Source organism: Denticeps clupeoides, chromosome 10 (genome assembly GCF_900700375.1).
Source record: "Denticeps clupeoides chromosome 10, fDenClu1.1, whole genome shotgun sequence".
In the NCBI taxonomy this organism is placed as follows: domain Eukaryota; kingdom Metazoa; phylum Chordata; class Actinopteri; order Clupeiformes; family Denticipitidae; genus Denticeps; species Denticeps clupeoides.
This window is the reverse complement of record NC_041716.1, coordinates 20,181,013-20,207,991: the sequence shown is the minus strand read 5'-3', so window position 1 is coordinate 20,207,991 and position 26,979 is coordinate 20,181,013. Positions and strand designations below refer to the sequence as shown.

Below are 26,979 nucleotides of genomic sequence, written 5' to 3'. Positions count from 1 at the left end.
TTGTGTATGGAGACAAATGGATTTTACATTTAGCTTACATTTATTCATTTATGAAATACTTAAAACCAAGTGAATGCACTTGACTATGCATCTCTCTCCTTGTGTGTCACACTCAAGCACTTGCCTTGTTCTCAGTGGAAGTCATAATTTTTTTACTATGTATTTTATTAAGTGAAAGTGAAGTGATTGTCACTGTGATCCACTGCAGCAGAGAACATGGTGACACAACGTAATGTGTCCTTGAGCAGTGGGCAGATATGACAGGCGCCCGGGGAACAGTGTGTGGGGACGGTGCTTTGATCAAGGGGATTCAAACCTATTACCTTCCTGTTATGAGTCCGCTTTCTTACCTCACCCCTAAAATGTCAATTTTAAATAATCAAATATAGTTCTTAATGCAACTTTAATTGAGTTAAAGCTTGTGTAGTTTGAACACAGGTGCCTTGTTATTGAAGTTTAATACATTAATAATACATCAATACATATAACCTTTTTGTTTCAGGTTTTGTTTATCCCTGTCTGTGCCTCTGATTTCATGGTGCAGATATGAAAACAGACATCAAATATGCATGCTGGTGTCAGAATGTTCTATTCCTGCTATGATCCAGTGTGGAGTATTTTGGTTAAAAGCTTCCAGTTGTCAGGTGATTTTTCATAAATAAACGCTTTTTAATTTGTGCAACTGTGAATCCTGTCCTATATACTGTGTTCTGTAGTTCTACAGTTTGTTATGTTCATGTACAATAGTTCTGTATGAAAAAAAAATCCAAAGTCAAGGTAACATATTGTTACAAACCTCACCCTGGTGTAGGGTCTGGGTGGAACAAGGGTGCTGGAGACGTGGGTGCTGTTGATGCTGTAAGTAACCCAGGGGAGAAAAAATGTCAACTAAATACTATATATACAATAATTACAATAAAATATGTACGTAGGTTAAACCACCACGCCCAACAGACCCCTAATAACAATAATAATAATAACAATGATAACACTTACAATAACGAGCTGAAGTAGGTCTACATGGTCAGATGACTAAAATATATATATATATATATATATGTATGTATGTATGTATGTATGTATGTATGTACGTGTGTGTGGGTGGGTGTGTGTGTGTGTGTGTGTGTGTATATATATATATATATATATATATATATACACACACACTTACACACGCACACACACACACACACACACACACACACACACAGTCCAATAACACGCCTGTGCAATGACTTCATGCCTCTTTTGAATTCCATAGATTTTGATCTTATTCCTTTTTTTTTATTCCTGACAGAGCTGACCTTTTCCTGGATCTTCAACGAGTTCCCCTCATTTGTGAAGCAGGACACTCAGCGCTTTGTATCTCAGAAGAACGGCAACCTGTACATCGCTAAAGTTGAGCCTTCAGATGTTGGCAACTACACCTGTGTGGTGACGAACACCGTGACCAAGAGCAGCGTTCAGGGTCCCCCCACCCTACTGGAGCTGCGCGCCGATGGTGCATCACTTTGCTGCTCCCACTGCCACCGGTTCCGTGTTTCATCAGCATGCAATTACCTTTCCTTTTTCAGCGGAACGGTGGTATAAAGTGATTAAATCTCTGATAATGCCTCTGCAAAAGCTGATTTTAGAGCATTGCTTTTGGAACCTGTGTTTATCTGCAGGTGTTATGGGTGAATATGAGCCAAAAATTGAAGTTCAGTTTCCTGAGGTTGTGTCCATGGGAAAGGGAATGACGATTAAGCTGGAATGTTTTGCTCTGGGAAAGTAAGTCCAGTTCTACAACCTTTTTTTTCATATGTGTTTACTTTTTATAAATCATTACCCATGTGTTACCAGCCCTGTGCCTAAAATTAGCTGGAGAAGACTGGATGGCAGCCCTTTCTCCCGAAAAGTGGACCTGAGCAAAGTAAGCGGCGTCTTGGAGATCCCGTACTTCCAGCCGGATGATGCAGGAGTGTATGAGTGTGTCGCTGAAAACTCCAGGGGCAGAAACACAGTCAAAGGAAAACTTTCCTACTACGGTAAATATGTCTAATTGTGTTTGAGTTATCTGTGCTATGTTGTAACTTAAAATTTTGTTCACATATTTCATTTGTTAATTAAGACAGTATGGATTAAGAAGGAGGCCGAATCAGAATCACATTTATTGGCCAAATATGTGAGTAAACACACACAAGGAACATGATACCAGTCGATGGTGCCGCTCCAGCAGAAAAGTATAAAGAACAACAAAAATATACAATATAGAAGAAATTGTATATACAGAAAAATACAAATATTACAGGTTACAGATATGATACAAGTGTACATCAAGTTCAGTTGCAATGCTGTAGGTGAGCAAACCATGTTGACTTCACCACAGGTTGACACATTTGGCTTAATATGTTCCTGGTTTGGCTTTTGTATATGAAAGGAAGGGATATACGCTTACAGTTCCTCATCACAGACTTTTCCCATAGACTTTAATTCAGGAGTCTGTAAGTGCTGTGTCTCCTCCTTTACACAGGAGTACAACAAATGTGGTGGTAGTAGCCTAGTGTTTTGAGTATGAACCAGAAGACCCAGGTTCAAATCCCACTTACTACCATTGTGTCCCTGAGCAAGACACTTAACCCTAAGTTGCTCCCTGTAACTACTGATTGTAAGTCGCTCTGGATAAGGGCATCTAATAAATGCTGTAAATGCAAATGGTGTATGGTTTAGATCTTTAGATGTAAAATAACAGCAAACTGCTCTCATTATTGGTATGTTGGTAGAGTTGGTAGTGTTGACATGGTGCTAGTAAAAATCTCTTTTCTAAAATTTGGGGCAGTGGGTGGCCTAGCAGTAAAGGCAGCGGACTACATGTTGATTTAGTTCCATTGTGTTAACCCATGTCTTGTCTGCATTCGTCCTCTCAGTGTGATTTCCATCAGACACACTGGAAGTTTTCACATCTTCAAACAAAATTCAACATAATTCGTCTGAGTAAGAAAAGAATGTTTATTTAATAATGTGTGTATGTTAGGAGTCTTATTTGCCTGTGAACCAGACGACCACAAAGTCCAAGTTCAATCCCCACTTCCTACCATTGTGTCCCTGAGCAAGACACTTAACCCTGAGTGTCTCCAGGGGGGGACTGTCCCTGTAACTACTAATTGTAAGTTGCTTGCGATATGGGCGTCTGATAAATGCAAATGCAGAAGGACATGCTATGTTTGAAGATTACATTACTGGATTGCATTACATTGTTCATCAGTTTATTGTATATTGTAGTGTAATACTTTTGCATTATAGGTCAGGTTGGAGGTTGGGCTAATATGTCAGCGTTTTCACAAACAAAAAATCCGCTTTGCTCTCAGTGCAGATACGTGGAACGGAGAAACTAACTCTGGAACCTGTTTTAGAAAAACATTATCATTCTTCTGAAACACCATCTCCATGTGACACAAGGCCAGATCAGATAGAAATGTTCCCATTTTAAAGAAAAAAACTTCTCATGTGGACTGGGCCTTCACTTGGAGCGTGTGGCCCATCCATGTAATGCCATTGAGTGAGTAGGCGGCAAAAAACAGGACATGGAGAATACATGCATTTAATAAACAGAAATCACTGTCCTCTTCCAGCTCCCAAAAACTCCTCCCAGGGCTTGTCATTATCACCATTGGAGTCCAACCAGCCTAGCTATATGCCGGGTGTTGGAGCAGCAGAGCGGGTGCTGTTACTCCAGCTGTTGCTAGATCCGCTTACCAGAAGGTCAAACAGGTCCACACCTTTCACTGGTCCTGTTCCTGTGTTGTAGATGTCGACAAACGCATGACAGGTGACACAGGAGACCCAAGCGCAAGACAGGAGCACCGTGGCATCATAATCCATAAGATGTGTTGCAGCATAAAAGAATCAATACAGGGATCTGTTGTTGATCACTCTTTAGCCAGCTGGCAATGCAGCTCTACTTTTTGCCACCATACGGCTCTTCCAACTGCCCTTCAAAATCAGTTCATTTACAAATAGATTTGTCATGCTTTTAAACAAGCATCTTTTATATTGATTTTAAAGTAACTGGGGAAAATATCAAGTATCACTGTCATATCAGCTTCAAGCATACTGCAGACCTGAGCATTATGAATTGTAAATATATTCTTGTTACATTTATAAGAACAAGTTGCAATAATGAATTTCAACAAACTGCTGCCAATAGACAGCCAATAGCATATAATGTGATAGATGGTAGAGACACTGTTAGACTGAAAGATTTGAAAGTCTTACTGTGGATATAATGTCCTATTGAATCCTGTGTTATTGCTGTTCCTTCAGATTCTAATGAGCTGTTGATTGATTAATGACTTATTCTTCCATTAATAGGATCATTCAATGGATGGTTGGCTCACTAATTTATCAGAACAATTTATCGATTGGCAACTACTGACCACATGGATCCCAGGAAAATGCTGAAGATTGTATTCATTTATTTATTTTCATCCTTTTAACATTCAGCCCCACCTCACCTGACCGAGAAGCCACAAGACCTGCAGAAGCCCATTGACGACTCTGTGGTGTGGGAATGCAAGGCCAGTGGAAAGCCAAAGCCCTCATATCGATGGCTGAAGAATGGGGAAGCTCTGGAGCCAATGGAGGTAACAAGAGGCTAATACTAACATACAGGGGGCTGTTTTTTCAAGGAACAGTTGTGTCATGTCCCTTAGTCTAGGGGTATAAGAAATGTGACAAGGGTGTGGAGAGAAGAAGGGATTGTTACATACACAAGGCGTTACAAAATATGCAACATTATTTTTGATAACAATTATGTATGATAACAAGCAGAACCAATGATCATCACAGCTAACAACATCAGAACAACCTAAAGAAAAGGGGTGGCCAGAGGGGGTAACTCAGACGTGTAGGAAACACGCCCAAAAGTTAACAAGAGAACACATCACAGACACACACAGGAGCTCGCACAAGATAACATAGGCTAACATAAGTTGGGGGAATGGGAAGGCTACACTGCCATCTCCAAGCCATTCACCGTGTCTACAACTGTTGTATGTTGCATAGTTGCAAGACAAATTCTGTAAGCAAGTCCGTGCTTTGGTCTGATGAGACTAAACCTGAACTGTTTGGGAACATGGATGTTGCTTATGATTAGTGAAGAAAGTGAGAGGTGTTCAACCCCAGGAATACAGTTACCACAGTTAAACATGGGGGTGAGAGTATCATGATGTGGAGATGTTTTGCAGCCTCAGGCACAGGGAGTCTTGTTCGGGTGCACATGATGAAAAAGGAAAATTTTGAGGGAGAATATGCACACTGCTCGTTTTCCAGGCTTCCAACAAGACCCAAAGCATTTATCAAAATTAGTCCAACAGGTCTTCAAGGATAACAAAACCATGATCCTGTAGGCGGCCTGCACAGAGCTCAGACCTCAAGCCTATTAAGAATCTGTGGCAGGTGATCAAAGTGAATGTCCATATTAGGAAACTATGCAATTTGGACCAGCTAGGACCATTTTTAATGGAAGAATGGGCCAAAATCCAACAAGAGACCTGTGCCAACCTAGTAAAGAACTACTCTAGGAGATTGGTGTCAGGTGTGGCTCAGAAGGGGTACACTATTGAATATTAATGGCCAGGGGCTAATAATTTTGGATGTCCCATTTCTTGTTTGAGTTTAGTGTATCAGTACAATATTCTAATTTAAATAAGTGGACATTGTTATTTACAGAGTATTTGTTTCCAAAATTGTTAATGGTCATTTTCATGGAGAAGAGTGTTGTCTAATTTCATAAGGAGGGCTAATCATTTTGGCCTGAGGTGCCATGATGTTGAGGTGGGTGGACACTGTATTCCTGTATCAAGGGTTCTCTCTGGAAAAAGCTAAAACATCAAAGGACAATCTGATTGGTCTGTGGCAACATTTTTGGGAGCCACATGTCCTGTATAAAGGAGGTGTTCAGACATCTCCTTTATATGGGAAAGAGCCCTTTCTGGAGTTTGCTCCTTGATCTTTGTCTTTCTTTCCCTCTTTATTTCTCTTTATCTAATTTGGGTTTATGTGTAGCATTTTACATACAGTACATGTAACTGCAATAGTAATCCAACTGTGTTAATAAATTAGAAACTGTTAATTCCTATAACTTCTATTGTGCCATGCGTCTGTGTGTCCAGGTATCATTAGAGTTCAACTAATAATTGTCTAAAAATTAATGAAGTCTGATTGACAAGTTCAACACAATCTGTGATGTCCATCCTTTACTGCTGAGTTGAATTCTGTTTTTGGGTCGACGGGCAGGCAGTTTTACAACTGGAGCTGGTGTATATTTAATATTCATTAAATAATTATTTATAACTATTTTGACTCATCTGCATGTGTGTTTTAAATGTGTGAGAATCATTTTGCTACCCTGGCGGTGCCGGCTTTCACCACTGACAGTGGCGGGAGACCATTAGAAAAGACAATTAGCTAATCTGTGTTTAATCGAGAGCTGAGCTGTGCAGATATGACTGCGTTTTTATGTGATCCTGAATCGGTAATCCGTTCATTACAGTAATCTCATGATAAATCTTGTTTTTTTGCTGAGAGTGTTAACTGTAATCCACAAGTTGAAAGGTCAAGTTAGGCCTCTTATCTTCAAAGGCTGCAGCTCTTCAGCACGTAAAGTGTAATATTTGCATCCTGTCATTTCATTTGCAGGATGTTTGAGCATTGCAGACAGGTTTTCCAGTAATATGTGTAACCATCACAACCGCTTACTGCCCACGTGGAGATTTCAAGGGATGACAATAACGCTCGTAATGGAAATTTACATACAGGCTTTCAGCAGGGTGCTGTTAGCGAAGCGCATCGCACCAACGCGTCGAGTATTAATGAGCCCAGGTGTTACCATTTTCCAAATGTCACCATCCACTGCTACACCATTTAATCAATTTCCTGACCAAAGGTCAGCCGTGTAGAGAGAGGGAGAAGGGAACGCGGGTGTCATTCGCTATTTCTCATTACGCCGGACCTGTGGGGACTCCTTGCTTTGTTATGCTCACACCCTGGACCGGTGCCAAAAGCAGTAACCAGCTCGCCGTGTCACAATCACCTCGGAAATATCACTCAAGGCCCCAGTCACAGCTTTCGTTCCTGCTCCAACCGTGTTTAAATTTTTTTTTTTTAACCATTTTAACATCTGCCATGACGGTGTAGACTGATTTCCTCCAGGTCTTGACGATGTTTGTCACTGTAATTCAGCAGAAGGTGCATAAAAAGCTTCCCGCCCCCCAGTGGTGTGAAGAACCGCTGATGCTAGAGGAATGTCAGCCCTTATTAATGACGGCCATGAAGCTGATATATGCCGCTGTTTGTAGCCTGTGCTAGAAGCCGAAATCAGAATTGCCCCGCAGCTTCTGCCACTTGATAGCCTACATGCTGTTTTGGGATTATGTCAGTGAGGTGCTTCATACATGCACTTTTATTATTAAACACTGTAAACGCTGTACAAAAATGGTCTGCATTTACAGATGAATGCTGAGCTTTTTCTGTCAGAAACAATTGCAGTGGTGGCCTAGCAGGTAAGGAAGCAGACTCATAATCAAGGAGTTGGGGGTTCAAATCCCAAACTGTCAAGGTGCCATTGAAGTCCCTTTTGATAAAGGTAACGTCCCCACATGCTGTGTTTAACACCTTTTCACTTTCAGAATGCTTGTCTCTCTTTTTGCTTTTTTATTGTTGGGCAGGTTTACAACATTTACAGGGATATGGCGTGAATTCCTGTTACTAAAGAGCCTGCACACTGCAGTTATAAGCATTAGGCAGAAGGATTTAGATCTGATCTACACCTACTCAAAATTACTAACATCTTCTCTTTCCATATTCTTACAGGACAGAGTCCAGGTGGTGAATGGAGCTCTGACTATCTCCAGCTTGACCCTTGGCGATGCAGGAATGTACCAGTGTGTGGCTGAAAACAGATATGGACGAGTTTTCAGCAACGCAGAACTCAGAGTGATAGGTGAGTAGGATTATTTTGTCCAGTAGCAATTATGATGGTGACGTGCAGTGCCAACAGTGTTTTTTTGTGGCCCTCTGACTATAATATCAAAAATTCAAATGGATTTTTGGTCATCTCTGTGAGTATGTGGGAATTTGACATGTTCTACCAATTGTAACTTTACTCCAGCAATTAACCAAATAAATACATACACTGCTACCATGGTGATACTTGTGTACTGTATTGTTAATCAAAATAGTTATTTTTTTATGATTAAAGGATGCATTTAATTATGTATGCCATGTAAGGAACCAAATGTTTTCACAATGAGGAGAAACTTCTTCGGCAGCAAGAGGGACTGATAGACTGTCAACAAGTTTAATAGTCATACCCATAGTTGGAGATTAAAAGATGTGACTCCTTATACATGTTTTTGCATATAATAAGGGCGTGGCATCGTTCCATGCAGCGGGCCTTTTATCCCGCATAGCTGTAAAGCCATCACTTGAGAGCAGGTGTGCATACAGAACAGAGTTGAGTGTGCCTGAACCGACAGACACAACTCACTCATGTACATGAGGCGCCGTGATTGGTTGGCAAAGGCTCCATTGAGAAAGTGTCATTGTGAAGCATTGGAGCGCAGCACACGGTGACATAACGATATGTGTCCTCTGTTTTTAACCATCACCCTTAGTAAGCAGTGGGCAGGCACTCCAGTGCTTTGCTCAAGTGGACCTCAGAACTGACAACCTTCTGATTAGGGGTCCTTTTCCTTACCCGCTAGGCCACCACTGCCCCTCACAGGGAACGGAACCCTGGACCTGTGCAACTGCTTGTTGATTGAAGTGAGGACTATATTGAGGTATCAGAAAAGCTGTTGGTAATGGCCCCCCTCTCTCTCATTCATATCCTGATCATACCCAGCCATAGCACCCGACTTCTCCCAGCACCTCCTGAAGACTCAGACCTTGGCACGGCAGGGTGGCGATGTGCTGATCGAGTGCCGGCCCCGGATGTCCCCCCGTGGGATGATTTCCTGGAGGAAGGGAAAGGAGGCGCTGAGGGACAGTCACAGGCAAGTGCCATCACCATCTGAAATGTGCCTTTTTTGTGCATATGTCACAAAGCATGAAGGAGGAGGAGGTAGCTTCCTCTCAAATATTCATAAACACAGACAAATCTACAATTATCTGACAGAAAATGTGATTCATCAGACCAGACCACCTTCTTTCTTTTGTACATGGTGCAGAAGACGATCCCTGTAGGAGTAGCGGGGCAGAGGTCAGTGTGGTCTGGAGCTACACAGCTCCAATGTATGGCAAGCTGTGATGCAACGTGTGTCCTGACACCTCCCTGTCACCACTAGCAATAAGAGGGTCAGCAGACTGTGCTGCAGTAGCTCTTCCTAATAATTACTCCCCACACACATCAATGTATTTTGAACCACATTATTTTAGGTACTGACCACTAGAGACCAGGAGCATTGAGCTGACTTGTCTACCATCACCATTTGGTCCTTGTCAATGCCACTCAGATCCTGACACTTGTACATTTTTTCCTCATTAGGCTCGGACTGTTTGCTTGCAAATTAATGTTAAAAACCTATGAAGTCAAACATGGTACTAAATCACTCTTCACTCCACTCAATGACTCGAGGTTAGGTGTAAAATGGTGAGATTATGAGTTCCGCATTTCTGTGTGCACCCAGAGTCCTCCACTGAGTGATTTGTTGGAGACAGAGGTAAGGCAGCCATGAGATTCCAAGAGCTGAAGGAAATCATTAGCAGCGATCAATCATGACAAACTCTGTGCAAACACACACCCACCCAGCCACCTACCCACTCTCATACTGAGTGGAAAGAAAATCTCTAATTAGGCTTAATGCACTGCTCCCTTTCCTCATGGCAAACGGGCAAGGATTAGAATTAAAAATGATAATAAGAATAATACACATTCTTCCCCAGGGTCATCTTCATCGATCCCAGGATGCAAACCTGCATTAATGTTAATAATGTTATAGTGGATGTAGAAGTAGTGCAGGGCTGCAGTGGCGATCTGAATGATGAAAGATGGAGCTTGTTATGCTCTCACACGAGACCCTAATAGATTCCTTGTGTCCCCTGGTGTCCTGGGGAGTGGCAATTTAAAAGACAGATGCAAGACATGGGTGTTTACCAAAACCTGTAAAGCCTGCACCGTGTGATTGGAGGTTAGCTAATGTAATTAGAGCAAGCTAAATGAACAGCTGCTGCTTACGTCCATCATACATGAAACATAATCACCGGTATCAGGAAAAGCCAAGAATCTGGCACCAGCGTTGCAAGTATTCATAATTTATTCATGTGGCTCGTACTGAAATCATCGTTCAGATTTGCCCTTGATGTGCCTTGAATGGCTCCGTATAGGGTCTATAAGTGTAACCCATGTTTGTCCCATATGGGCACCACCTTTCAAAAATTCTTTATAAAAGGTATTTTGAAAAAGGAAGGAATGCTGCTCAAGCACTGGGAAGCTTCCTGTTTTTGATAAATTCATGAAATGTTATTGAACCAGGACAGCTATAATCCAAGAATTATAGCTGAAATATAAAAAATTTTAATACTGCCCACTATGACTATACCTTAAGTGTGTGACAAATTTGCCGTTCTTGAGAATTAGGAAATGGACTACAAAGTTATTAATAATTATTGTAATTATTGTAAAAACATGTTATTGTTAAAATAACATGAAAATGCATTTGTGTGTTGTGATATATCAACTCTGGTAGTTAAAATATGATCCATTTCTTATGTAAGATTTTGATTGTCTAAACAGTGACATCCATTAAAACTTGGGTGAAAGCAAAAGTGATAAGTTGTGACACACCACAGCACAGCACCCAGTGCACACAGTGAAATGTGGTCTCTGCATTTAACCCCTCCCCTGAGGGAGAAGTTCAACAATGTCCAACATCCACTACTCACTACACGTATATCATTACTGTGAATAATCTAACGTGCAATAATGTGCAGCCCACACATACTGTATACAGGGAGTGCAGAATTATTAGGCAAGTTGTATTTTTGAGGAATAATTTTATTATTGAACAACAACCATGTTCTCAATGAACCCAAAAAACTCATTAATATCAAAGCTGAATGTTTTTGGAAGTAGGTTTTAGTTTGTTTTTATTTTTAGCTATTTTAGGGGGATATCTGTGTGTGCAGGTGACTATTACTGTGCATAATTATTAGGCAACTTAACAAAAAACAAATATATACCCATTTCAATTATTTATTTTTACCAGTGAAACCAATATAACATCTCCACATTCACAAATATACATTTCTGACATTCAAAAAACAAAACAAAAACAAATCATTGACCAATATAGCCACCTTTCTTTGCAAGGACACTCAAAAGCCTGCCATCCATGGATTCTGTCAGTGTTTTGATCTGTTCACCATCAACATTGCGTGCAGCAGCAACCACAGCCTCCCAGACACTGTTCAGAGAGGTGTACTGTTTTCCCTCCTTGTAAATCTCACATTTGATGATGGACCACAGGTTCTCAATGGGGTTCAGATCAGGTGAACAAGGAGGCCATGTCATTAGTTTTTCTTCTTTTATACCCTTTCTTGCCAGCCATCCTCAACCCGAAAAGGTCCCACAAGCTCATCTTTGATGATACCAGCCCAAACCAGTACTCCACCTCCACCTTGCTGGCGTCTGAGTTGGACTGGAGCTCTCTGCCCTTTACCAATCCAGCCACTCGCCCATCCATCTGGCCCAGCAAGACTCACTCTCATGTCTTCAGTCATTAAAACCTTAGAAAAATCAGTCTTGAGATATTTCTTGGCCCAGTCTTGACGTTTCAGCTTGTGTGTCTTGTTCAGTGGTGGTCGTCTTTCAGCCTTTCTTACCTTGGCCATGTCTCTGAGTATTGCACACCTTGTGATTTTGGGCACTCCAATGATGTTGCAGCTTTGAAATATGGCCAAACTGGTGGCAAGTGGCATCTTGGCAGCTGCACGCTTGACTTTTCTCAGTTCATGGGCAGTTATTTTGCTCCTTGGTTTTTCCACACGCTTCTTGCGACCCTGTTGACTGTTTTGAATGAAACGCTTGATTGTTCGATGATCACGCTTCAGAAACTTTGCAATTTTAAGAGTGCTGCATCCCTCTGCAAGATATCTCACTATTTTTGACTTTTCTGAGCCTGTCAAGTCCTTCTTTTGACCCATTTTGCCAAAGGAAAGGAAGTTGCCTAATAATTATGCACACCTGATATAGGGTGTTGATGTCATTAGACCACACCCCTTGTCATTACAGAGATGCACATCACCTAATATGCTTAATTGGTAGTAGGCTTTCGAACCTATACAGCTTGGAGTAAGACAACATGCATGAAGAGGATGATGTGGACAAAATACTCATTTGCCTAATAATTCTGCACTCCCTGTATAAAACCTTAACCAGTTATTTTTTTCTTCTCAAATATATATATAGTGCAGTCACCTGTGACTTTGGGCATTTCTGACTTACATTTCTGATTTACATTTATGGCATTTGGCAGACGGCCTTATCCAGAGCGACTTACAATGTTACCATCAATGGAGTATCAGTTCTGGTTCACTAGAACTGATGAATGCAATCATGTTGTAGTTTTGCAGACTATAAGAAAGTTACAAGTTAGTCTAAGTATTCTCTAAAGAGGAAGGTCTTGAGCTGACTTTTGAAAATACTCAGAGACTGTGCTGTTCTGACCTCGAGGGAAAGTTCATTCCACCACCTAGGGGCCAATACAGAGAAGTGGTAGGATAGTCCATGTGAGGAAATGACCTCACCAAGTGATCCGGTGTAGAGGGAAAAAAAAGGAGAGGACCAAGTAATGAGCCCTGAGGGATACCAGTGGAGAGTCTGCATAAAGCAGATGACCTCTGCACAATCAGCGGTGGGTTTCTCCTTGTTGTAGTTTTTATTTTTTCTACATCCATCTCTGCACTGAAGGAGTTGCTTTTAATCTCATTGTACCTGCATATAAGGACAATGAAAGGCATTCTATTCTGTTCATGACAAGTCTCTGAACATTAATGTGAACACATTGCCTTGTCAGTGTTTAAGCTCCAAACTTTAGTCACATGCTTACGGGTAGTATTTTTGTTCCTTTTCAGTTTCCTTTTGGCAATCGAGCCTTGTTTATTTCATGTTTTTTAAATATAATTTATCCAAAATGTCAAGCTTCTGCTCCTCCTTCCCCTTTACACCCACATTCGTGACAGTATGTATGAGTGGGAAAATATTTTTCTGTTATTTTGGTACAATGTATTTTTCTGCCCTGGAAAACTGCGCCTAAAACAAAGTCTCATTGCAACAGTGATAAAGATAAAAAACTAAAGAAGAAATTTTAAATGTATTACTGGATGTTCCACACAACAATGTAATTAGTCATAGTTAATCACATAAACTTGTGTGATTAATCATGATTAAAATGTATAATTATTGGCCAGCACATGTTTTTGACACATGTTTTTGTTCCTCCACAGATCAAAAGAACCTAGTTCTAGTTTTGTAAATTAGTGCATATGCCCCATGTGCTGAGGCCTATTGAGGCCTAACATGCCCTGTGCTCTTGGTTACATTTAGTTAATAAATATATAAGTTTTGCACTCAAACATTTGAAGTTGACTCAAACATTAGATGAGAAAGCTCCAAAATGTGTTTTGTTTCATTTCTACATTCTGTTCTTATAGAAAGTCAATCATTAATATATAATCTTTGATAAATCTGTAATGAGAAGTGGGCCAGAGGTGATCATTAAGTGGAAAGCTTGACTCATCTGATTAGAGATTAATTGCATTAGTTGCATTAAGCTGTCAGTGGTTTTATCCATCCGTCTTTACAGCAGTAAATCTCCTCTGTGAGTTTTATTGCAGTCTGGTAAAGCCGGAGAGAGGGAATCGGTATAGCAACTCCAGTGTAGAGCAGACAACGATCCATTTGCAATAGAAGTCACTGTGAGTTTTTTTTTTTTGCCCAGCAAATCCTGTTATGTATTTCAGGGACATCCATAACGTAGAGGTTATGGCATGTGTTGAATAAATATCATGTTCAGTTCTGTAGAGCTATTTTTAATCTGGCACCTTCACTGCTACGACCAGTATTCTTCACATAGGCAAGAAAGCAAATTAAGTGTCCCAGTTCAGATTTAGGTGTCACTGAAATAAATTTTGGGATGTGTGATCCAGCCATGAAGAACTGAGTGTTAAAAAAAATACACGTGGCATCAACTTAATTTAAATGTCTTTCCCTGCTGCAAGCTCATTTACATGCACCTCCAATTATACAAGGTCATTTACATCAGACATGACGTCTTGTGCTCTTTGAAAACGTGAAATTACTGACACACCTTGTGCTGTGAACAGAAATTCTGCATGTAACGCAAGGCTGAAAATATTAGTTTTATTAAGGCATCCGTGATTCATTTTGTAAAATCACTTCTAGGTAAATTAATGCTAAAAATGGCAAATTATAGTTCGACTTTGCTTTACTGCAACTGGCAGTATATCATGTAGATGCTCCATGACTCATGACCTCATTCTTCTCTTGACTGATTCCCCTGACTGATTTCATGTGTCCTTATCCATACATACGTACACACATATATAGATAGAATAAACATCCATTTAAAACAAATTATAAATTCAATGTTTATTCTATTTATATGAGTGCATGAATGTATAATGTATGTATATATGTATTATATATACAGTGCATCTGAAAAGTATTCACAGTTCATCACTTTTTCCACATTTTGTTATGTTACAGCTTTATTCCTAAATGGATTCATTGCATTTTTTTATTATAAAATTTATAACTATAACATTTAACAGAACATCTGATACCACTCTCATCCCTTTTAACATTTCATTAGTAGTGCATCCTTAAACTATGCATATCACTACAGATTGGACATGATTTGAAAAGGCACACCTGTCTATATAAGGTAAATGAATCATTCACTCACTTTCCTTAGTCCTGTTACTCCACTTAGCCTTTAGTCCCAGGTTGGGCTCCTGCTGGACTGTTACTGCTGGAGCTCATCCCAGGACACTGGGCACAGGGCGGAGAACCAGCACATCACAGGACGCACACAGACATCAGTCACTCACACCTACAGTCAATTTAGAGTTGCCAATCCTTCTAGTGGTTTATGTCTTTGGGGTGGTGGGAGGACACTGAAGAAGCTAGAGGAAACCCGGCCAACATGGGAGAGATTGCAAACTCCACACACACAAGGGCTGAGCCAGGATTTGAACTCACAACTTGGAGGTGTTGCGCCTCATGTGAATTAATGAATAAAAAAAATTGTCTTAGTTTGATTAAGCGAGGTGCTTATTGCAATTTCGTTCTCTTCCAAGTGTGGCATGTTACTGAGGCAAACGGATTTCATTGTTCTCAGTAAGTTTTTATGTGATCATCAGGCTACTGAAAATCATTACTTTTACCCACATACATGAAAGAAAGTGAAAGTGAAGTGATTGTCATTGTGCACAGCACACCGAACACACACAAAATGTGTCCTCTGCTTTTAAACCCATCAACCCTTGGTGAGCAGTGGGCAGCCATGACAGGTGCTTTGCTCAGTGGATCCTCAGTGGCACCTTGGCAGCTCAGATTCAAACCGGCAATCTTTGATTCGCTTCCTTAAACCAGCTTCCATAACTGCTAGGCCACCACTGCCCCAACCATTGGGTTGGTCAGCTCAGTCCCCCTCATTGTAGGTGACAGTCAATCATCAATATGGGGATCTCTTTGCTTGCAATGGCAATGATCAGAAAACTTTTTTCTTCCCACTCTGTGTCCTAATTAGAACAGATTGTTCTTCAGCTCTCAAAACATGTCTCTGTTTTGAAGACTTTTGCATTTGAGGAGTTCAGAGTGAGTCAATTGTTCTTCAAGGTTTAAATTTCGCTGCTTTGTATGCATTGTGCGCTTCCATGCTGCTTATGTATAATTCTCTTCACTGCCTGTCTTTCCGCTTGCTGTTTGTGAGTTCAATGACCTTCAACTTCTGCATGAAATTATAATGACACATACCTAATAATGTATGCAATTGGCAAAAAGTGAGGTTTTTTTTTTACCAACAAAAAAGAAGCAGAACCAGTGGATGTAAGATGAATCTCTGATCGGATAGTTTCTAATTTACATTTCTGTCAAGCTTTTTTGTTGGAAATAACAGATACAGCCTCTCGTATAAGTGTCCTTGTAGCAAAGTGAAATTCAAATTTGTAGCAACGTACAGTAAATATTTCTTATTTATGAAATATATTTAACATGTCAATTGATTAAAAACTGTAAGAAATGTATCAGACATTTTGCCACTCATTAATCATTTACAGAATTTAGCAGACGCCCTTAAACCATGGCAACCTAGAATCAGTAGTAACAGGGACAGTTCCTGTAACTAACAGTTAATTCTGAAATAGCTGTAATGCGTATTTAAAAGTATTACCAAGATAAATGTGGTAAAGAGGATCAGAACATAACGGTACAGCCATCAGAGGTGGAGCAAGCGCTAAATCCATTTACGTCAGTTTATTATATCCATTTAATTTTCCATATCTTTGCTGTCACATTCCTAGGTCTAGGGGTCTTAGAAACGCAACAAGGGTGTGGAGAGGAGGAGGTCCACTGTTACACACTCACCAGCAAACAAAGCGTACAAACAGTGCTTTTATTCACAGTGCGCTAAGAGGTACAATAAAACAGCGGACTCAGGACAGCTAACCAACATTAAAACTGCCTAAAGTAAGGGATGGTCCAGCAGGGATAAGTCAAACACACACAAGTAAAAAAAAGGGGACAAATAACATGCTAACAGCTAACAGACACACAGAACATGTGGGAGCATACATCCAGGGATGTAACATTTGCAAACATTTATTTGCATCCCATCGGTGTCATTAATGCAAATGACCTCATAAAAACACCAGCCAACAAGTCAGGTTTAATGCAGCTTCTGCCACAGACATGCAATTACATATATGTTGCGTTCAGTGTATTGCCCCACGTCCGGCATATTGTGAGTGGCTTATCCAGTTTTTAAAACAGTATGGGTAAGCGTGGAAACTGGGAACATTTACAGTTAACATATTATGAGGAATCATTTTAATATTCAATTATTAGCTTTCCTTTTAGCACTCTCAATGGAAACCACAGATGAAAAACATATATTTACTAAGATATTTAATAAATGTATTCTTTATTAAGCCCTCTGTCTTTCCTCATTTTCAGAATCTCTGTGTTGGATAATGGAAGCCTTAGAATATCAAATGTCACCAAACTGGATGCCGGCCTCTACACTTGTGTGGCCAGAAACCAATTTGGAGTGGCAAGCAGTACAGGAACACTGGTGGTGAAAGGTACGGTAATTGCCTCTCAATTATTACCCACTTCCCGCTCCGCCCATAAAGGCTTTCAGAATTGTGCAAAAAAAATTCCCTGGTTGCCAATCATGCCCCCTTATAGTAGCCATTATTGCACAGGCCAGTTTGGTTCATGTTCTTTTTCACCACAGTTCTTCACAGCTTCTAATCACTTAATCACACGCAATTTTCCAGCTAAACTATGTTAAGTCATCTTCAATTTGGCCATGTGGCAATTAGCATTAAGTTGTTTGTAGAGAAGCAGACATTAAAGGTTAAATCAACTCAACAGGTACAAGTATGAAAATATGCATATGCCATGCGACATGTTTAGGAATCATTATTTTGTGTATTCAACCAGGATTTTAGTAAGTTAATTAGTGGAAAACATTCCCATTGACAGTGTTAATGTGTTTCAATATGTTATTTTCCATAAATTGTGAACGATGGTATGTACAGGTGGAATCACAACAATTCTCCTCCTATGCTATATTTTATACATAATGGTAGGGGGGCTGCGAGTGGTATACACAAATAATTTCCCAGGTATGCTTATTACAAGCAAAAAACATCAACCGAAATGCCATCGACTGTAGGGCCCTCAGATGGCCCCAGTTGTGTCAGAGGTTCACATCACCAGGCGCACTAATGCCCAGTTCGGCGATTTGTCTTTCTGACCGTAATCGGTGATGTATAATCAGGCATCCACTGTCTGAGTGTGCTTTTCAGCCACGGCTCACACCACGCAAGCAGGATGTTACAAAGACGTCCTGGGGTGTCCAAACAATGAAACGCGCCCCACACAGTGAGGCTTTTCAGCACCAAAGTGGTTCAGCAATGTGACGTTTTCACTTCACTTTTCTAAAGAATAACCCAGTATTTGTGTGATTACTGCTGCTTAGGAATTAGATGTATACACGCAGCAAGCATGAGAAAGAACTCCTGATGACACAGTGACATCTACTGTCCAACATTGTGTGTCACACCCCTAGTGCCACCAGGCTTTCTGTTTTACTCATCTTGTGCAGGAGGTGTGGTTTAGAAAATAGATTTTTTATTTTTTGGGGGTAATCATTTTCACACATCTCTTCATGAGAAAACAGAAAACCCCACCACCCAAAAACACATGCCCTTATACATATTTCTTGTGCAGAAGCAACAGTGATTTCCACCAAGCCATCACAACTGGACGTGACCATTGGAGAGAGTGTTGTCCTGCCCTGTCAGGTGTCACATGATCCATCTCTGGATGTGAAATTTACTTGGTTCTTCAATGAGCTTATGATCCAGTTTGGTGGTCGTGGTGGATACTTCGAAAAAGTTGGTGGAGTATGTGCTCTTTTTTTATATTTTTCAGATTTTATGATTTTGTATACCATATTTTTTTTAACCAACACCAGGGAGGAAATCATTGCTAACTCAGTGTGGGTGTTTAAAAAATGCATAGAAAAAATATCTACAATAATGACACAATAAAATGCAGAATTGTCATGTCTTTAATGTGAACAATCATTAAATGTATGTGAACTTTAGCAGCTGTAGACCTGCACATGATTCAGGAGGAATCTTAGCCCATTCTTCCTGGAAGAATATTTTTAATAGTCTTAGTAAAGACACTCATATTCTGCAGCAGAACATAAACATCCTGGAAGTCATGGTACGCTTTTCCCCCAGAGCCCTTATCTCAAAAATCCTTGAATTTGTCTGGGATTACATGAAGAAACAGAAGGATTTGATGAAGCCTACTTGACAAGTTCTGTGCTTAGTTCTCCAAGATGTTTGGAACAGCCTACCAGAGTTCCTTTAAAATCTGTGTAACTAGCATACCTCGAAGTTGTTTTGATGTTTTGAAGACAAAATGTGGTCACATCACAAATGTACTTGATTTGAGCCCCGTCCACATGAGAACACTTTTCTCTAAAATGGGTTTTTGGTACATACTGGAGCATGGACACAAGGCCAGATCGGATAGAAATGTTCCTGTTTTAAAGAAAAAATGTTCTCATGTGAATGGGGCCTTAAATTTGTTTTCATTCATTTTTTTAAATTGACAAAAATAAACTATTAAAATGGATTAACTATTAAAATGATTTTTCTCTGATATATATGTTGAATTACAGCATTCCTCTGGAGATATTATGATTCGCAACATTCAACTGAGGCATGCTGGGAAATACACATGCGCGGTACAGACAAAGGTGGACAGCGCTTCCATCGCCACTGATGTAGTGGTCAGAGGTATGGCGCAGTGCAATTTAAAATGATTTCTACAAGTTCCACATCTGATTGAAGGACTTCATGCTTCCTGCAGGACCCCCAGGGCCTCCTGTAGACATCCAGGTACAGGACCTCACTGAGACCATCTGTACCCTCACCTGGAGATCTGGTCCTGATAACCACAGCCCCATCATAAAATATGCAATACAAGGGAGAACTTCATTCTCTTTGGGATGGCAGGCTGTCAGTACAGGTATGAACCTCTAACCAAAACCCACCCACCTCCGGCACTTATTATTCACAATTCGCTCGTCTGTATCTCACACAGTTCCAAAGATCCTCTCAGAGCCAACAGATCTCTGCCACTGTCACTGACCTGAGTCCATGGGTGGAATACGAGTTCAGAGTTTAGCAACAAACTCCATCGGGACGGGGGAAACCCAGCAAATCATCCAAAAAAAGGTCAGAACTAAAGAATCACGTACGTATAGACCAGATTTGATGCTTTTTTCCATTCTTTGATAGTAAGAAAATGTTTGTGATGGTTGTTATACATTGATACCTGATAACAGAACGTAATAGAATATGTTTATTAGAATATGGCTCATGACATACATTGTCCATTAGCTGAGTTTTGTTTTAGATCATATTTTTAAATTTAATAATTGCAATAGTCAATTTCTTTTGCAGTTCCGAAGGTGACACCAACAAGAGTTAGTGGTGGCGGTGGGACTCGCTCAGAACTGGTCATCACTTGGGAGGTAAATAAAATTTCCAGGGAACTGGTGGTTTTACGTACCATAACCCCATGATTGACTTCTCTTCCTCGTTCATCTTTAAAAGAAATGCTGGCTGCTTTATCAGTATTGGCCAGAATCTGAAGCAGCACAAGCCAGCATATGAGGGTGAAGGACATCCCTCATATCTGTACAGCCTCTGTATCTTATGAAAAATTGACTGAACTATGTCAAGCATTTTACATTCATGGCACTTTATGTTTAAGCAGGATTTACCTTGCCCGTGTGTCCTAAAATAATGGGCAGCTGAGTGCATTTTTAATACAATAAATGGATCAGGACTTGCATACCATTAGTATGAACAGTAAAGCAAGCAAAAATGACTAGCTTTTTACCCATGATCAGCTATAGCATCACTGTGTTTGTGTGTGTGTGATATATCAGCCTGTTCCTGAAGAGCTCCAGAGTGGACCAGGCTTTGGCTATGTTGTGGCCTTCCGTCCTCACGGAGCCCAAGGATGGATGCAGGCCGCTGTGACCTCTCCCGAAGCCTCAAAATACATTTTCAGGGATGAGAGCATCCCCCCCTTTGCCCCTTACCATGTCAAAGTTGGCGTGTACAACAACAAAGGAGAAGGCCCATTTGGACCCGTCACTACTATCTACTCTGCAGAAGAAGGTAGTTTACAGAACAGTGTCGTTTTCACTGGCAGCCCTCCTCCATTCACATGACTAATGATCAATTCCATTAAACCAGAACCCAGTGAAGTTCCCACAAGGGTTCGAGCCAAGAGCATGTCTGCTTCTGAGGTGGAGGTCATCTGGAAACCTCTACCCTGGACCACTAACAAAAGGCGCATCATGGGCTATGAGGTGACCACAGTGTGAGGTGGTGGTGGCAGGGTCACATTCGGGTTTTTATGTCATGTAGTTCTGTCTTGTAATATTCTAGCTCCGGCTCTGGGGAATGAAGGAGAAGCAGGAGGCGGCAAGAGTGCTGCGGACGGCAGGAAACCAGACGTCGGCAGTCGTCCGCAATTTGGAGGGCAGCAGCATGTACTTCATGTGTCTGAGGGCGTACAACAGTGCAGGCTTGGGGCCGGACAGTGCCATTGTTAACATCACCACCAAAAAGCCTCGTGAGTAGATACTATCTGCTGTAGGAAAGTTAGCCACGCCCGAATCGCTCATAGTCCTGAAGCCAACCCAGAACCCATTTACATTTCAGCACCACGCCAGCCCCCAACCAAGGTAATGTGGAACACATCCAACTCAAAGATCATTCTGAAGTGGGACCACGTCAAAGCCCTCGAGAATGAGTCAGAGGTCATGGGATACAAGGTGATTTCATGTGAACGATTATGATTGAATCCAATCCATCCTTGGCAATAATGTGATTCGTGTTTCCCTGGATTCAGCTGTAATTGTGACGGTAGTGCCCAAAATCTCTACTGTTTTCTTTACTAAAGTGGCAGCTCTTAACACTAACATCAGGGGAATTGATGTACTTCTGTGAATATTTTTTTTTTACTGTGAATGTGCAATTCATTAATTACAAGCATACAAAATAGCAGACATGTGTCCAAAGAGATCAATGAGTGTTTCTGCTCAACTAACATGGCTCAGCTGAACATTACTCGACCTAAAGAGTAACCATGTTAAGTTAAGTTTAACTACAGCCTTACATAATACCTCCTTTTGGTTTTGACTTACATTGTGTCACTACTTTGGCAACATTTGTCATAGACTGACGCTTTGAAATAGATGTCTCATCATCAATGAGAGTAGGTTTGAAAAACAGCTGCAAATCACACTGCACCTTTGACCCATTCTTGACTCATGGATTGCAGGTGATGTACAAGCAGAACAGACACAGTCGACCCAGCGTGGTGGAGACCAACACCACCTCCCTCGAGCTGTCCCTGCCCGTCGACGAGGACTACCTGGTCCAGATCAGGCCAGTCAGTGAAGGGGGCGAGGGCAGCAGCAGTCGACTGATCACCATCCCGCGGACAGCAGGTCTGGGTTTCCCCTTCCACTTCAGTTTCAGGACACTTTCAAAAGTGATTTTAACTTCTCATAAGACCTTTTTTTAATTGTAGGTACACTGGCCGTTGGCTCAGGCTCGCATCTGCCGGAATTCTCTCGGTTCTTACTGCTCTCCATGACCTACACAGTAAGGAATGTGTTATGACACACAACTCCCAGAGGACATGAAGAGAATATCTCATAAACACTCGGAGGATGTCCTCATTAGTTTTGATGAACACTAGCCAGTGTCCCTGGAGATGTTCTGAAGTGAGTTTTACCAAAGCTGCTTTGAAAATGTCTGCCTTTTTTCTCACTCTTGGCAGAAATTGCCTTGAAATTCGCTCGGATATTGATCATGAAGGACCTTAAAGGATGTTTGGATGTGGCATAGGAAGAAAATCACAGGATCTCCACAGAGTGAATCTATATACATAAAAGGTGTTGAGATCATTGGAGTAAAAGTGCGCTGATGGATCAGTCCATGTCTTCACACATGCCGCAGGCGGTGGACAGACAGCCAAATAGAACAGGAGATGGAATATTGCATCTGTGGAAATCCATTATTTCCTCTCAGTCTGATGTCTGTGGTCTGACCTCTTAAGTGGAACATAATAAGAAATCTTCCCCCATCAATCATCTGGGCTGCTATCAAGCATTTATGTGTTCTTTACAGCCTTCATTCGTTTTATTTTATTTGTTTGTTTTTTTAAGAAATTGCTGCTTTTATTGAGCCGGCCAACGATTCTCCTTTCTGTTAGCTGCTGCTCGGATGGCTACCCAGCTCCCCGGATTCAGACGGTACAAGCTGGAGTCCCAGCTGCCTCATAAGCAGCATGAATGCCCACCCACTCTTGACCTTTGGATGTTGTGAAAAGCAGCTGCCTGTTGGGAGTGAATCAAGAGCTGGGGCTTTTCAGTTCAAACGATGTATAATATGAAATCCTCAGGACCCAAAAGAGCCTTAAATATATTATTATTAATGTTATTAAGACCATCATTATAACTATTATTATGATTATTGCATTATGTTAATTGTCTGAATATGGTCTGCATTCAGTCAGGTAGTTTGCCATCATTTTCAACAGAGATCCGATTGGATTTATTAGTTTTTTGGTTTCAATCAGTCAGAGTGCACTGTGTAAATTGATTAAGTTATTGAACATTGTAAATAAATGTGGTGCTGGTTTTCTGCACCACTTACATATTATTCCTTTGACAGCCATCCGCTGCTACGCATGATCTGGCTAGGAATACAGTACTGGAATAAGTTCTGACTTGTTCAAATAAAAACTTAAAGAAAGAAATGTAATGAAATGTTTTTAGATTATTATATTGAAATATAAAAAAGTTTTTTTTTTGTTTTCAGATGTAATAGATATTGTTTTTCTGCTATGTCTGCTATAACCACAAGGGGGCAATATAACATAACTAGAAGACAGATCTTGACCTTACATACACTAACCTTTAAAAGTTTATGGTTGTTTAGAAATGCTTTTTACAGAAGAGCGTTGTTTCCACTGTTAATTATGTAAATAACTATGTTAGCTGGAAAGGGCAGTTAATGAATGTAATTTCTGCATGAATGTCAAGAATTATCAGAAAGAAATCAAGTTCCAGGCAGTGTTCACTAATGCAAGTCTGTCACTTTAAAAGGTTTCTTGATTATTATTTCTTTTCTTTTTTTTTTTGTCTTTTCAAATTGATTTCACATTTGAATGGTGATTAGGGTTATCTCTAGGTATTCTCTTTAGGGATGCTGACTGACTAATTTGCTCATTGATTACATACAAATGCAAATGCACATGAGCATGATTGAGGTAAGCTTAAGAGTCTGGAGTCATTGCTGTATCCATTAATTTATTCATTTTTTCCAGAAGGAATGCAAATACACTCACTGTACAGCGAACAGAGACAGCATTGGTTGGAGAGGAATGGCTCCTTCCCTTTTTTACAGTCACACCTTTTACAGTTAGTTTGGAGCTTCCAGAAACTTTAGTGGAACCTACATTAACTTACACAGTCAAAAAAACGGTCAGCGATAGAAGGCTCCCCAGGGATCTCATTACTGTCACACCAGAATTGTAGAGAAGCTCCGTGCCACCTCTGTAGGAAAACTGCACAATTATTCAAACAAACTAACAAGTTGCCAGTGTCTCCCAACAAAAAGATCACATCACTACTTCTTTTAATTGTGAGCCGCCCCCTGTGAGTAATGGGTGACGATGTGCTGGCAAGCCGACCCTTAGCCAGCCAACTACAACTACAGCAGCCATTCCTGGACTGATGAATGGAAAACCAGGGCTATATGGGGAGCAGCCCTGCTCTCAGAAGGAAGCCATCTCCCTCACTCGATTCCAGCAACTTCATTACCACAGACAAACAAAATGGGCCACACTTCCTTCAAAACACAACACGTCAACCACTGCTTGAGAAGATCCTTTTGATTTGGCAATGTTATTTTACAGAAGGATCTGGGGTGCATTTCGCAACTTGCGTCCTTGGACCCACTCGATTGCATGCTTCCAACTATGCTTTTGAGAAATGCCCCCCCATAAGATTTATAGGTGGGTGGAGTTAAAAAGTGTTTCATGACATCAATCACAGCTCGAGATATGGTCAGACTGAAGCACACCTAAAACCAGGTCTGTTATAGCTAATGCACCTATAAATGGGTGAAAGATAGAAAAATTCTATGTTCCAGGAAGCTGCAGACACCTCTATAGTATTTCAGATGAGGTTTCACTCATGAAACCCGTTATTTAAAAAATGCAGTCCTGATCACTCTAAAATACTCATACAGTTATGTACAGTAATGGTGATAACAGAATGCTGTGTGGAAAAATCTTTTTCCAGTACAAAGTCAGGATGACTGAACGAAAAATGAGACGCAAGTGAAATGACACTTCAAAGCCGTCTTAAGAAACTAGCAGTCTGATGAAAACTTACAAAGGTGCATACAGTCATTTGGTTCAAAGACTGTAGAAGTTCATCACGATTAAAAACGCAAAAAGCTGCCAGAAGACTTGTATAGTCACAAGGTGGCATCCATATCATACTATTTCCACGCTGCCTAAAACAGTCGCGTATTTTCCGACATTCGTCTTCAACGTATTTACACAGGCAAACTTTTTCAAGTACTGTACATTTGATGATCAAGCTCCACTGCAAAGATATGTTTTCTATATCAGGGAAGGGTTGTGACCTTTGACGATCAGTACAGAATTTTGGGATTACCCTGTGTTGCATTTCCTGAATATTTGTTCAGGAAAATATGAGACTGCGGTGGGATGCCACCCGGTGCTGTGCTCTTATGGACAGTGAGTAGGTGAGATGGAAATTACAAATACTTTAAACAAATGTATCTGGCTGTTGTTGAATATATAGTCTGTGGTAACACATCGGATATGTTATTTTGCACCAAAAGGTGCGTGCTTCATATGTGTCTTTCAAGCATTCACGCTGCACAATGTTTTGTGAGGAAGTTCTTTTCAAAAATATGTGAAATGAATGCAGTGAAACATTTTCACATCCATTTAAATGACACTGTGTATACTGTTACATTACCACCAGATTCTTACATTTGCTTAAAGTATATTTTAATATTTGTGTAATGTCATTGTTAAGGGTGTACCTGAACTTTGGCCTAACCATGCCATTCAGGTAATTCAAAGGTCATTCCATCATATTTTACCCAAATTTAGTGAAAAGCAGATGAGGGGGACTGCATCCATGCCTGATGTATGCATGTACCTCCACGGGTGACGTCGAGTTTATCCCATGCGGGGTGCTGACTTCTTACAGGCAACAATCAGGTCCAAAGGAGATACTCTTTGATGTTAAATCTCCTTTTTATGAATGCCATAGATAATGAACACAGATAGCTAGCTTTAGCTACAGCTAGCAATTACAATTAATGGCACATATTGGATTTTAGATATGTATTAAAGTCTGTTCCATGAAAACCATGTTCCCCAACTAACAAGGCATGCTTTATGACATGCAAACAAAGGTTATGTTTTTATTTAACTAACATAACTTTGTTCTCAAGTTACAGGTTAGCAGGCAATAGACCTATTCTATTCAGAGATGTTACCAGGAACTCATTTCACATTTCTTAATGTCTTTCACTTACTAATCTCAGGAGTCTAAATCCTCATATAGCACAAGTTTCAGGACAAGACACTGTTTTTGATGCCTTGATCTGTTTATGAAATCTGTGGACACTATGAAGGTAAGATGGTATACATTTGGTCAAGTGTAGAATTTTCAACAAAATGCAGTTCAGATGGATTTAGACAGTGGCAGAGTCCGATGCTGAAGCACTCACTGTATCCATGCTGAACCAGACTGAGGGTGTAAATGGGATAGAAATCCAAAGTAGGGATGCAAATATATCAGAATGAGTCCAGCAGGCAAGAAATTTGAAAAAGGGTCTGAGTGCGGCACCCAAGGCCAGCCTGCGGTGGCATAGGACAGTAGATTCACACCAAATCATTCGTCTGCTCCCAGAGGCACAGGGCTGCAAAAGAAGAGCAAATATTTAAGACATGGACTAGCAACCAGATCTCTTTATATATGTGCACAAGTTGCAAAGAATTATTTGTTACATACTGCAGTAAACTTCATA

At 40.6% G+C, this 26,979-nt stretch overlaps 2 protein-coding genes across 8 annotated transcripts in view; one reads left to right on the top strand and one right to left on the bottom strand.

Moving 5' to 3' along the window:
• Positions 1–23,661, top strand: part of LOC114798342 (contactin-4) — a 52,611-nt gene extending 28,950 nt beyond the window's left edge. The window contains 20 exon segments of the mRNA XM_074933651.1: positions 1,298–1,501; positions 1,668–1,770; positions 1,843–2,027; positions 4,483–4,622; positions 7,852–7,981; positions 8,885–9,035; positions 17,237–17,364; positions 18,521–18,696; positions 19,488–19,605; positions 19,679–19,837; positions 19,913–19,941; positions 19,943–19,991; positions 19,994–20,065; positions 20,275–20,345; positions 20,766–21,000; positions 21,079–21,194; positions 21,274–21,460; positions 21,550–21,662; positions 22,172–22,340; positions 22,424–23,661. Coding sequence (XP_074789752.1) covers positions 1,298–1,501; positions 1,668–1,770; positions 1,843–2,027; positions 4,483–4,622; positions 7,852–7,981; positions 8,885–9,035; positions 17,237–17,364; positions 18,521–18,696; positions 19,488–19,605; positions 19,679–19,837; positions 19,913–19,941; positions 19,943–19,991; positions 19,994–20,065; positions 20,275–20,345; positions 20,766–21,000; positions 21,079–21,194; positions 21,274–21,460; positions 21,550–21,662; positions 22,172–22,340; positions 22,424–22,515 — 2,627 coding nt within the window. The 3' untranslated portion in view covers positions 22,516–23,661.
• A 535-nt stretch (positions 23,662–24,196) lies between these two features.
• The window catches only part of LOC114797777 (band 4.1-like protein 1), a 40,305-nt gene continuing 37,522 nt past the window's right edge, over positions 24,197–26,979 (bottom strand). For all 7 annotated transcript variants that reach the window (XM_028992841.1, XM_028992843.1, XM_028992842.1 and 4 more), the window contains one exon: positions 24,197–26,871. The gene's annotated coding sequence lies outside the window, so the exon portion shown is untranslated. The remainder of the gene's footprint in view (positions 26,872–26,979) is intronic.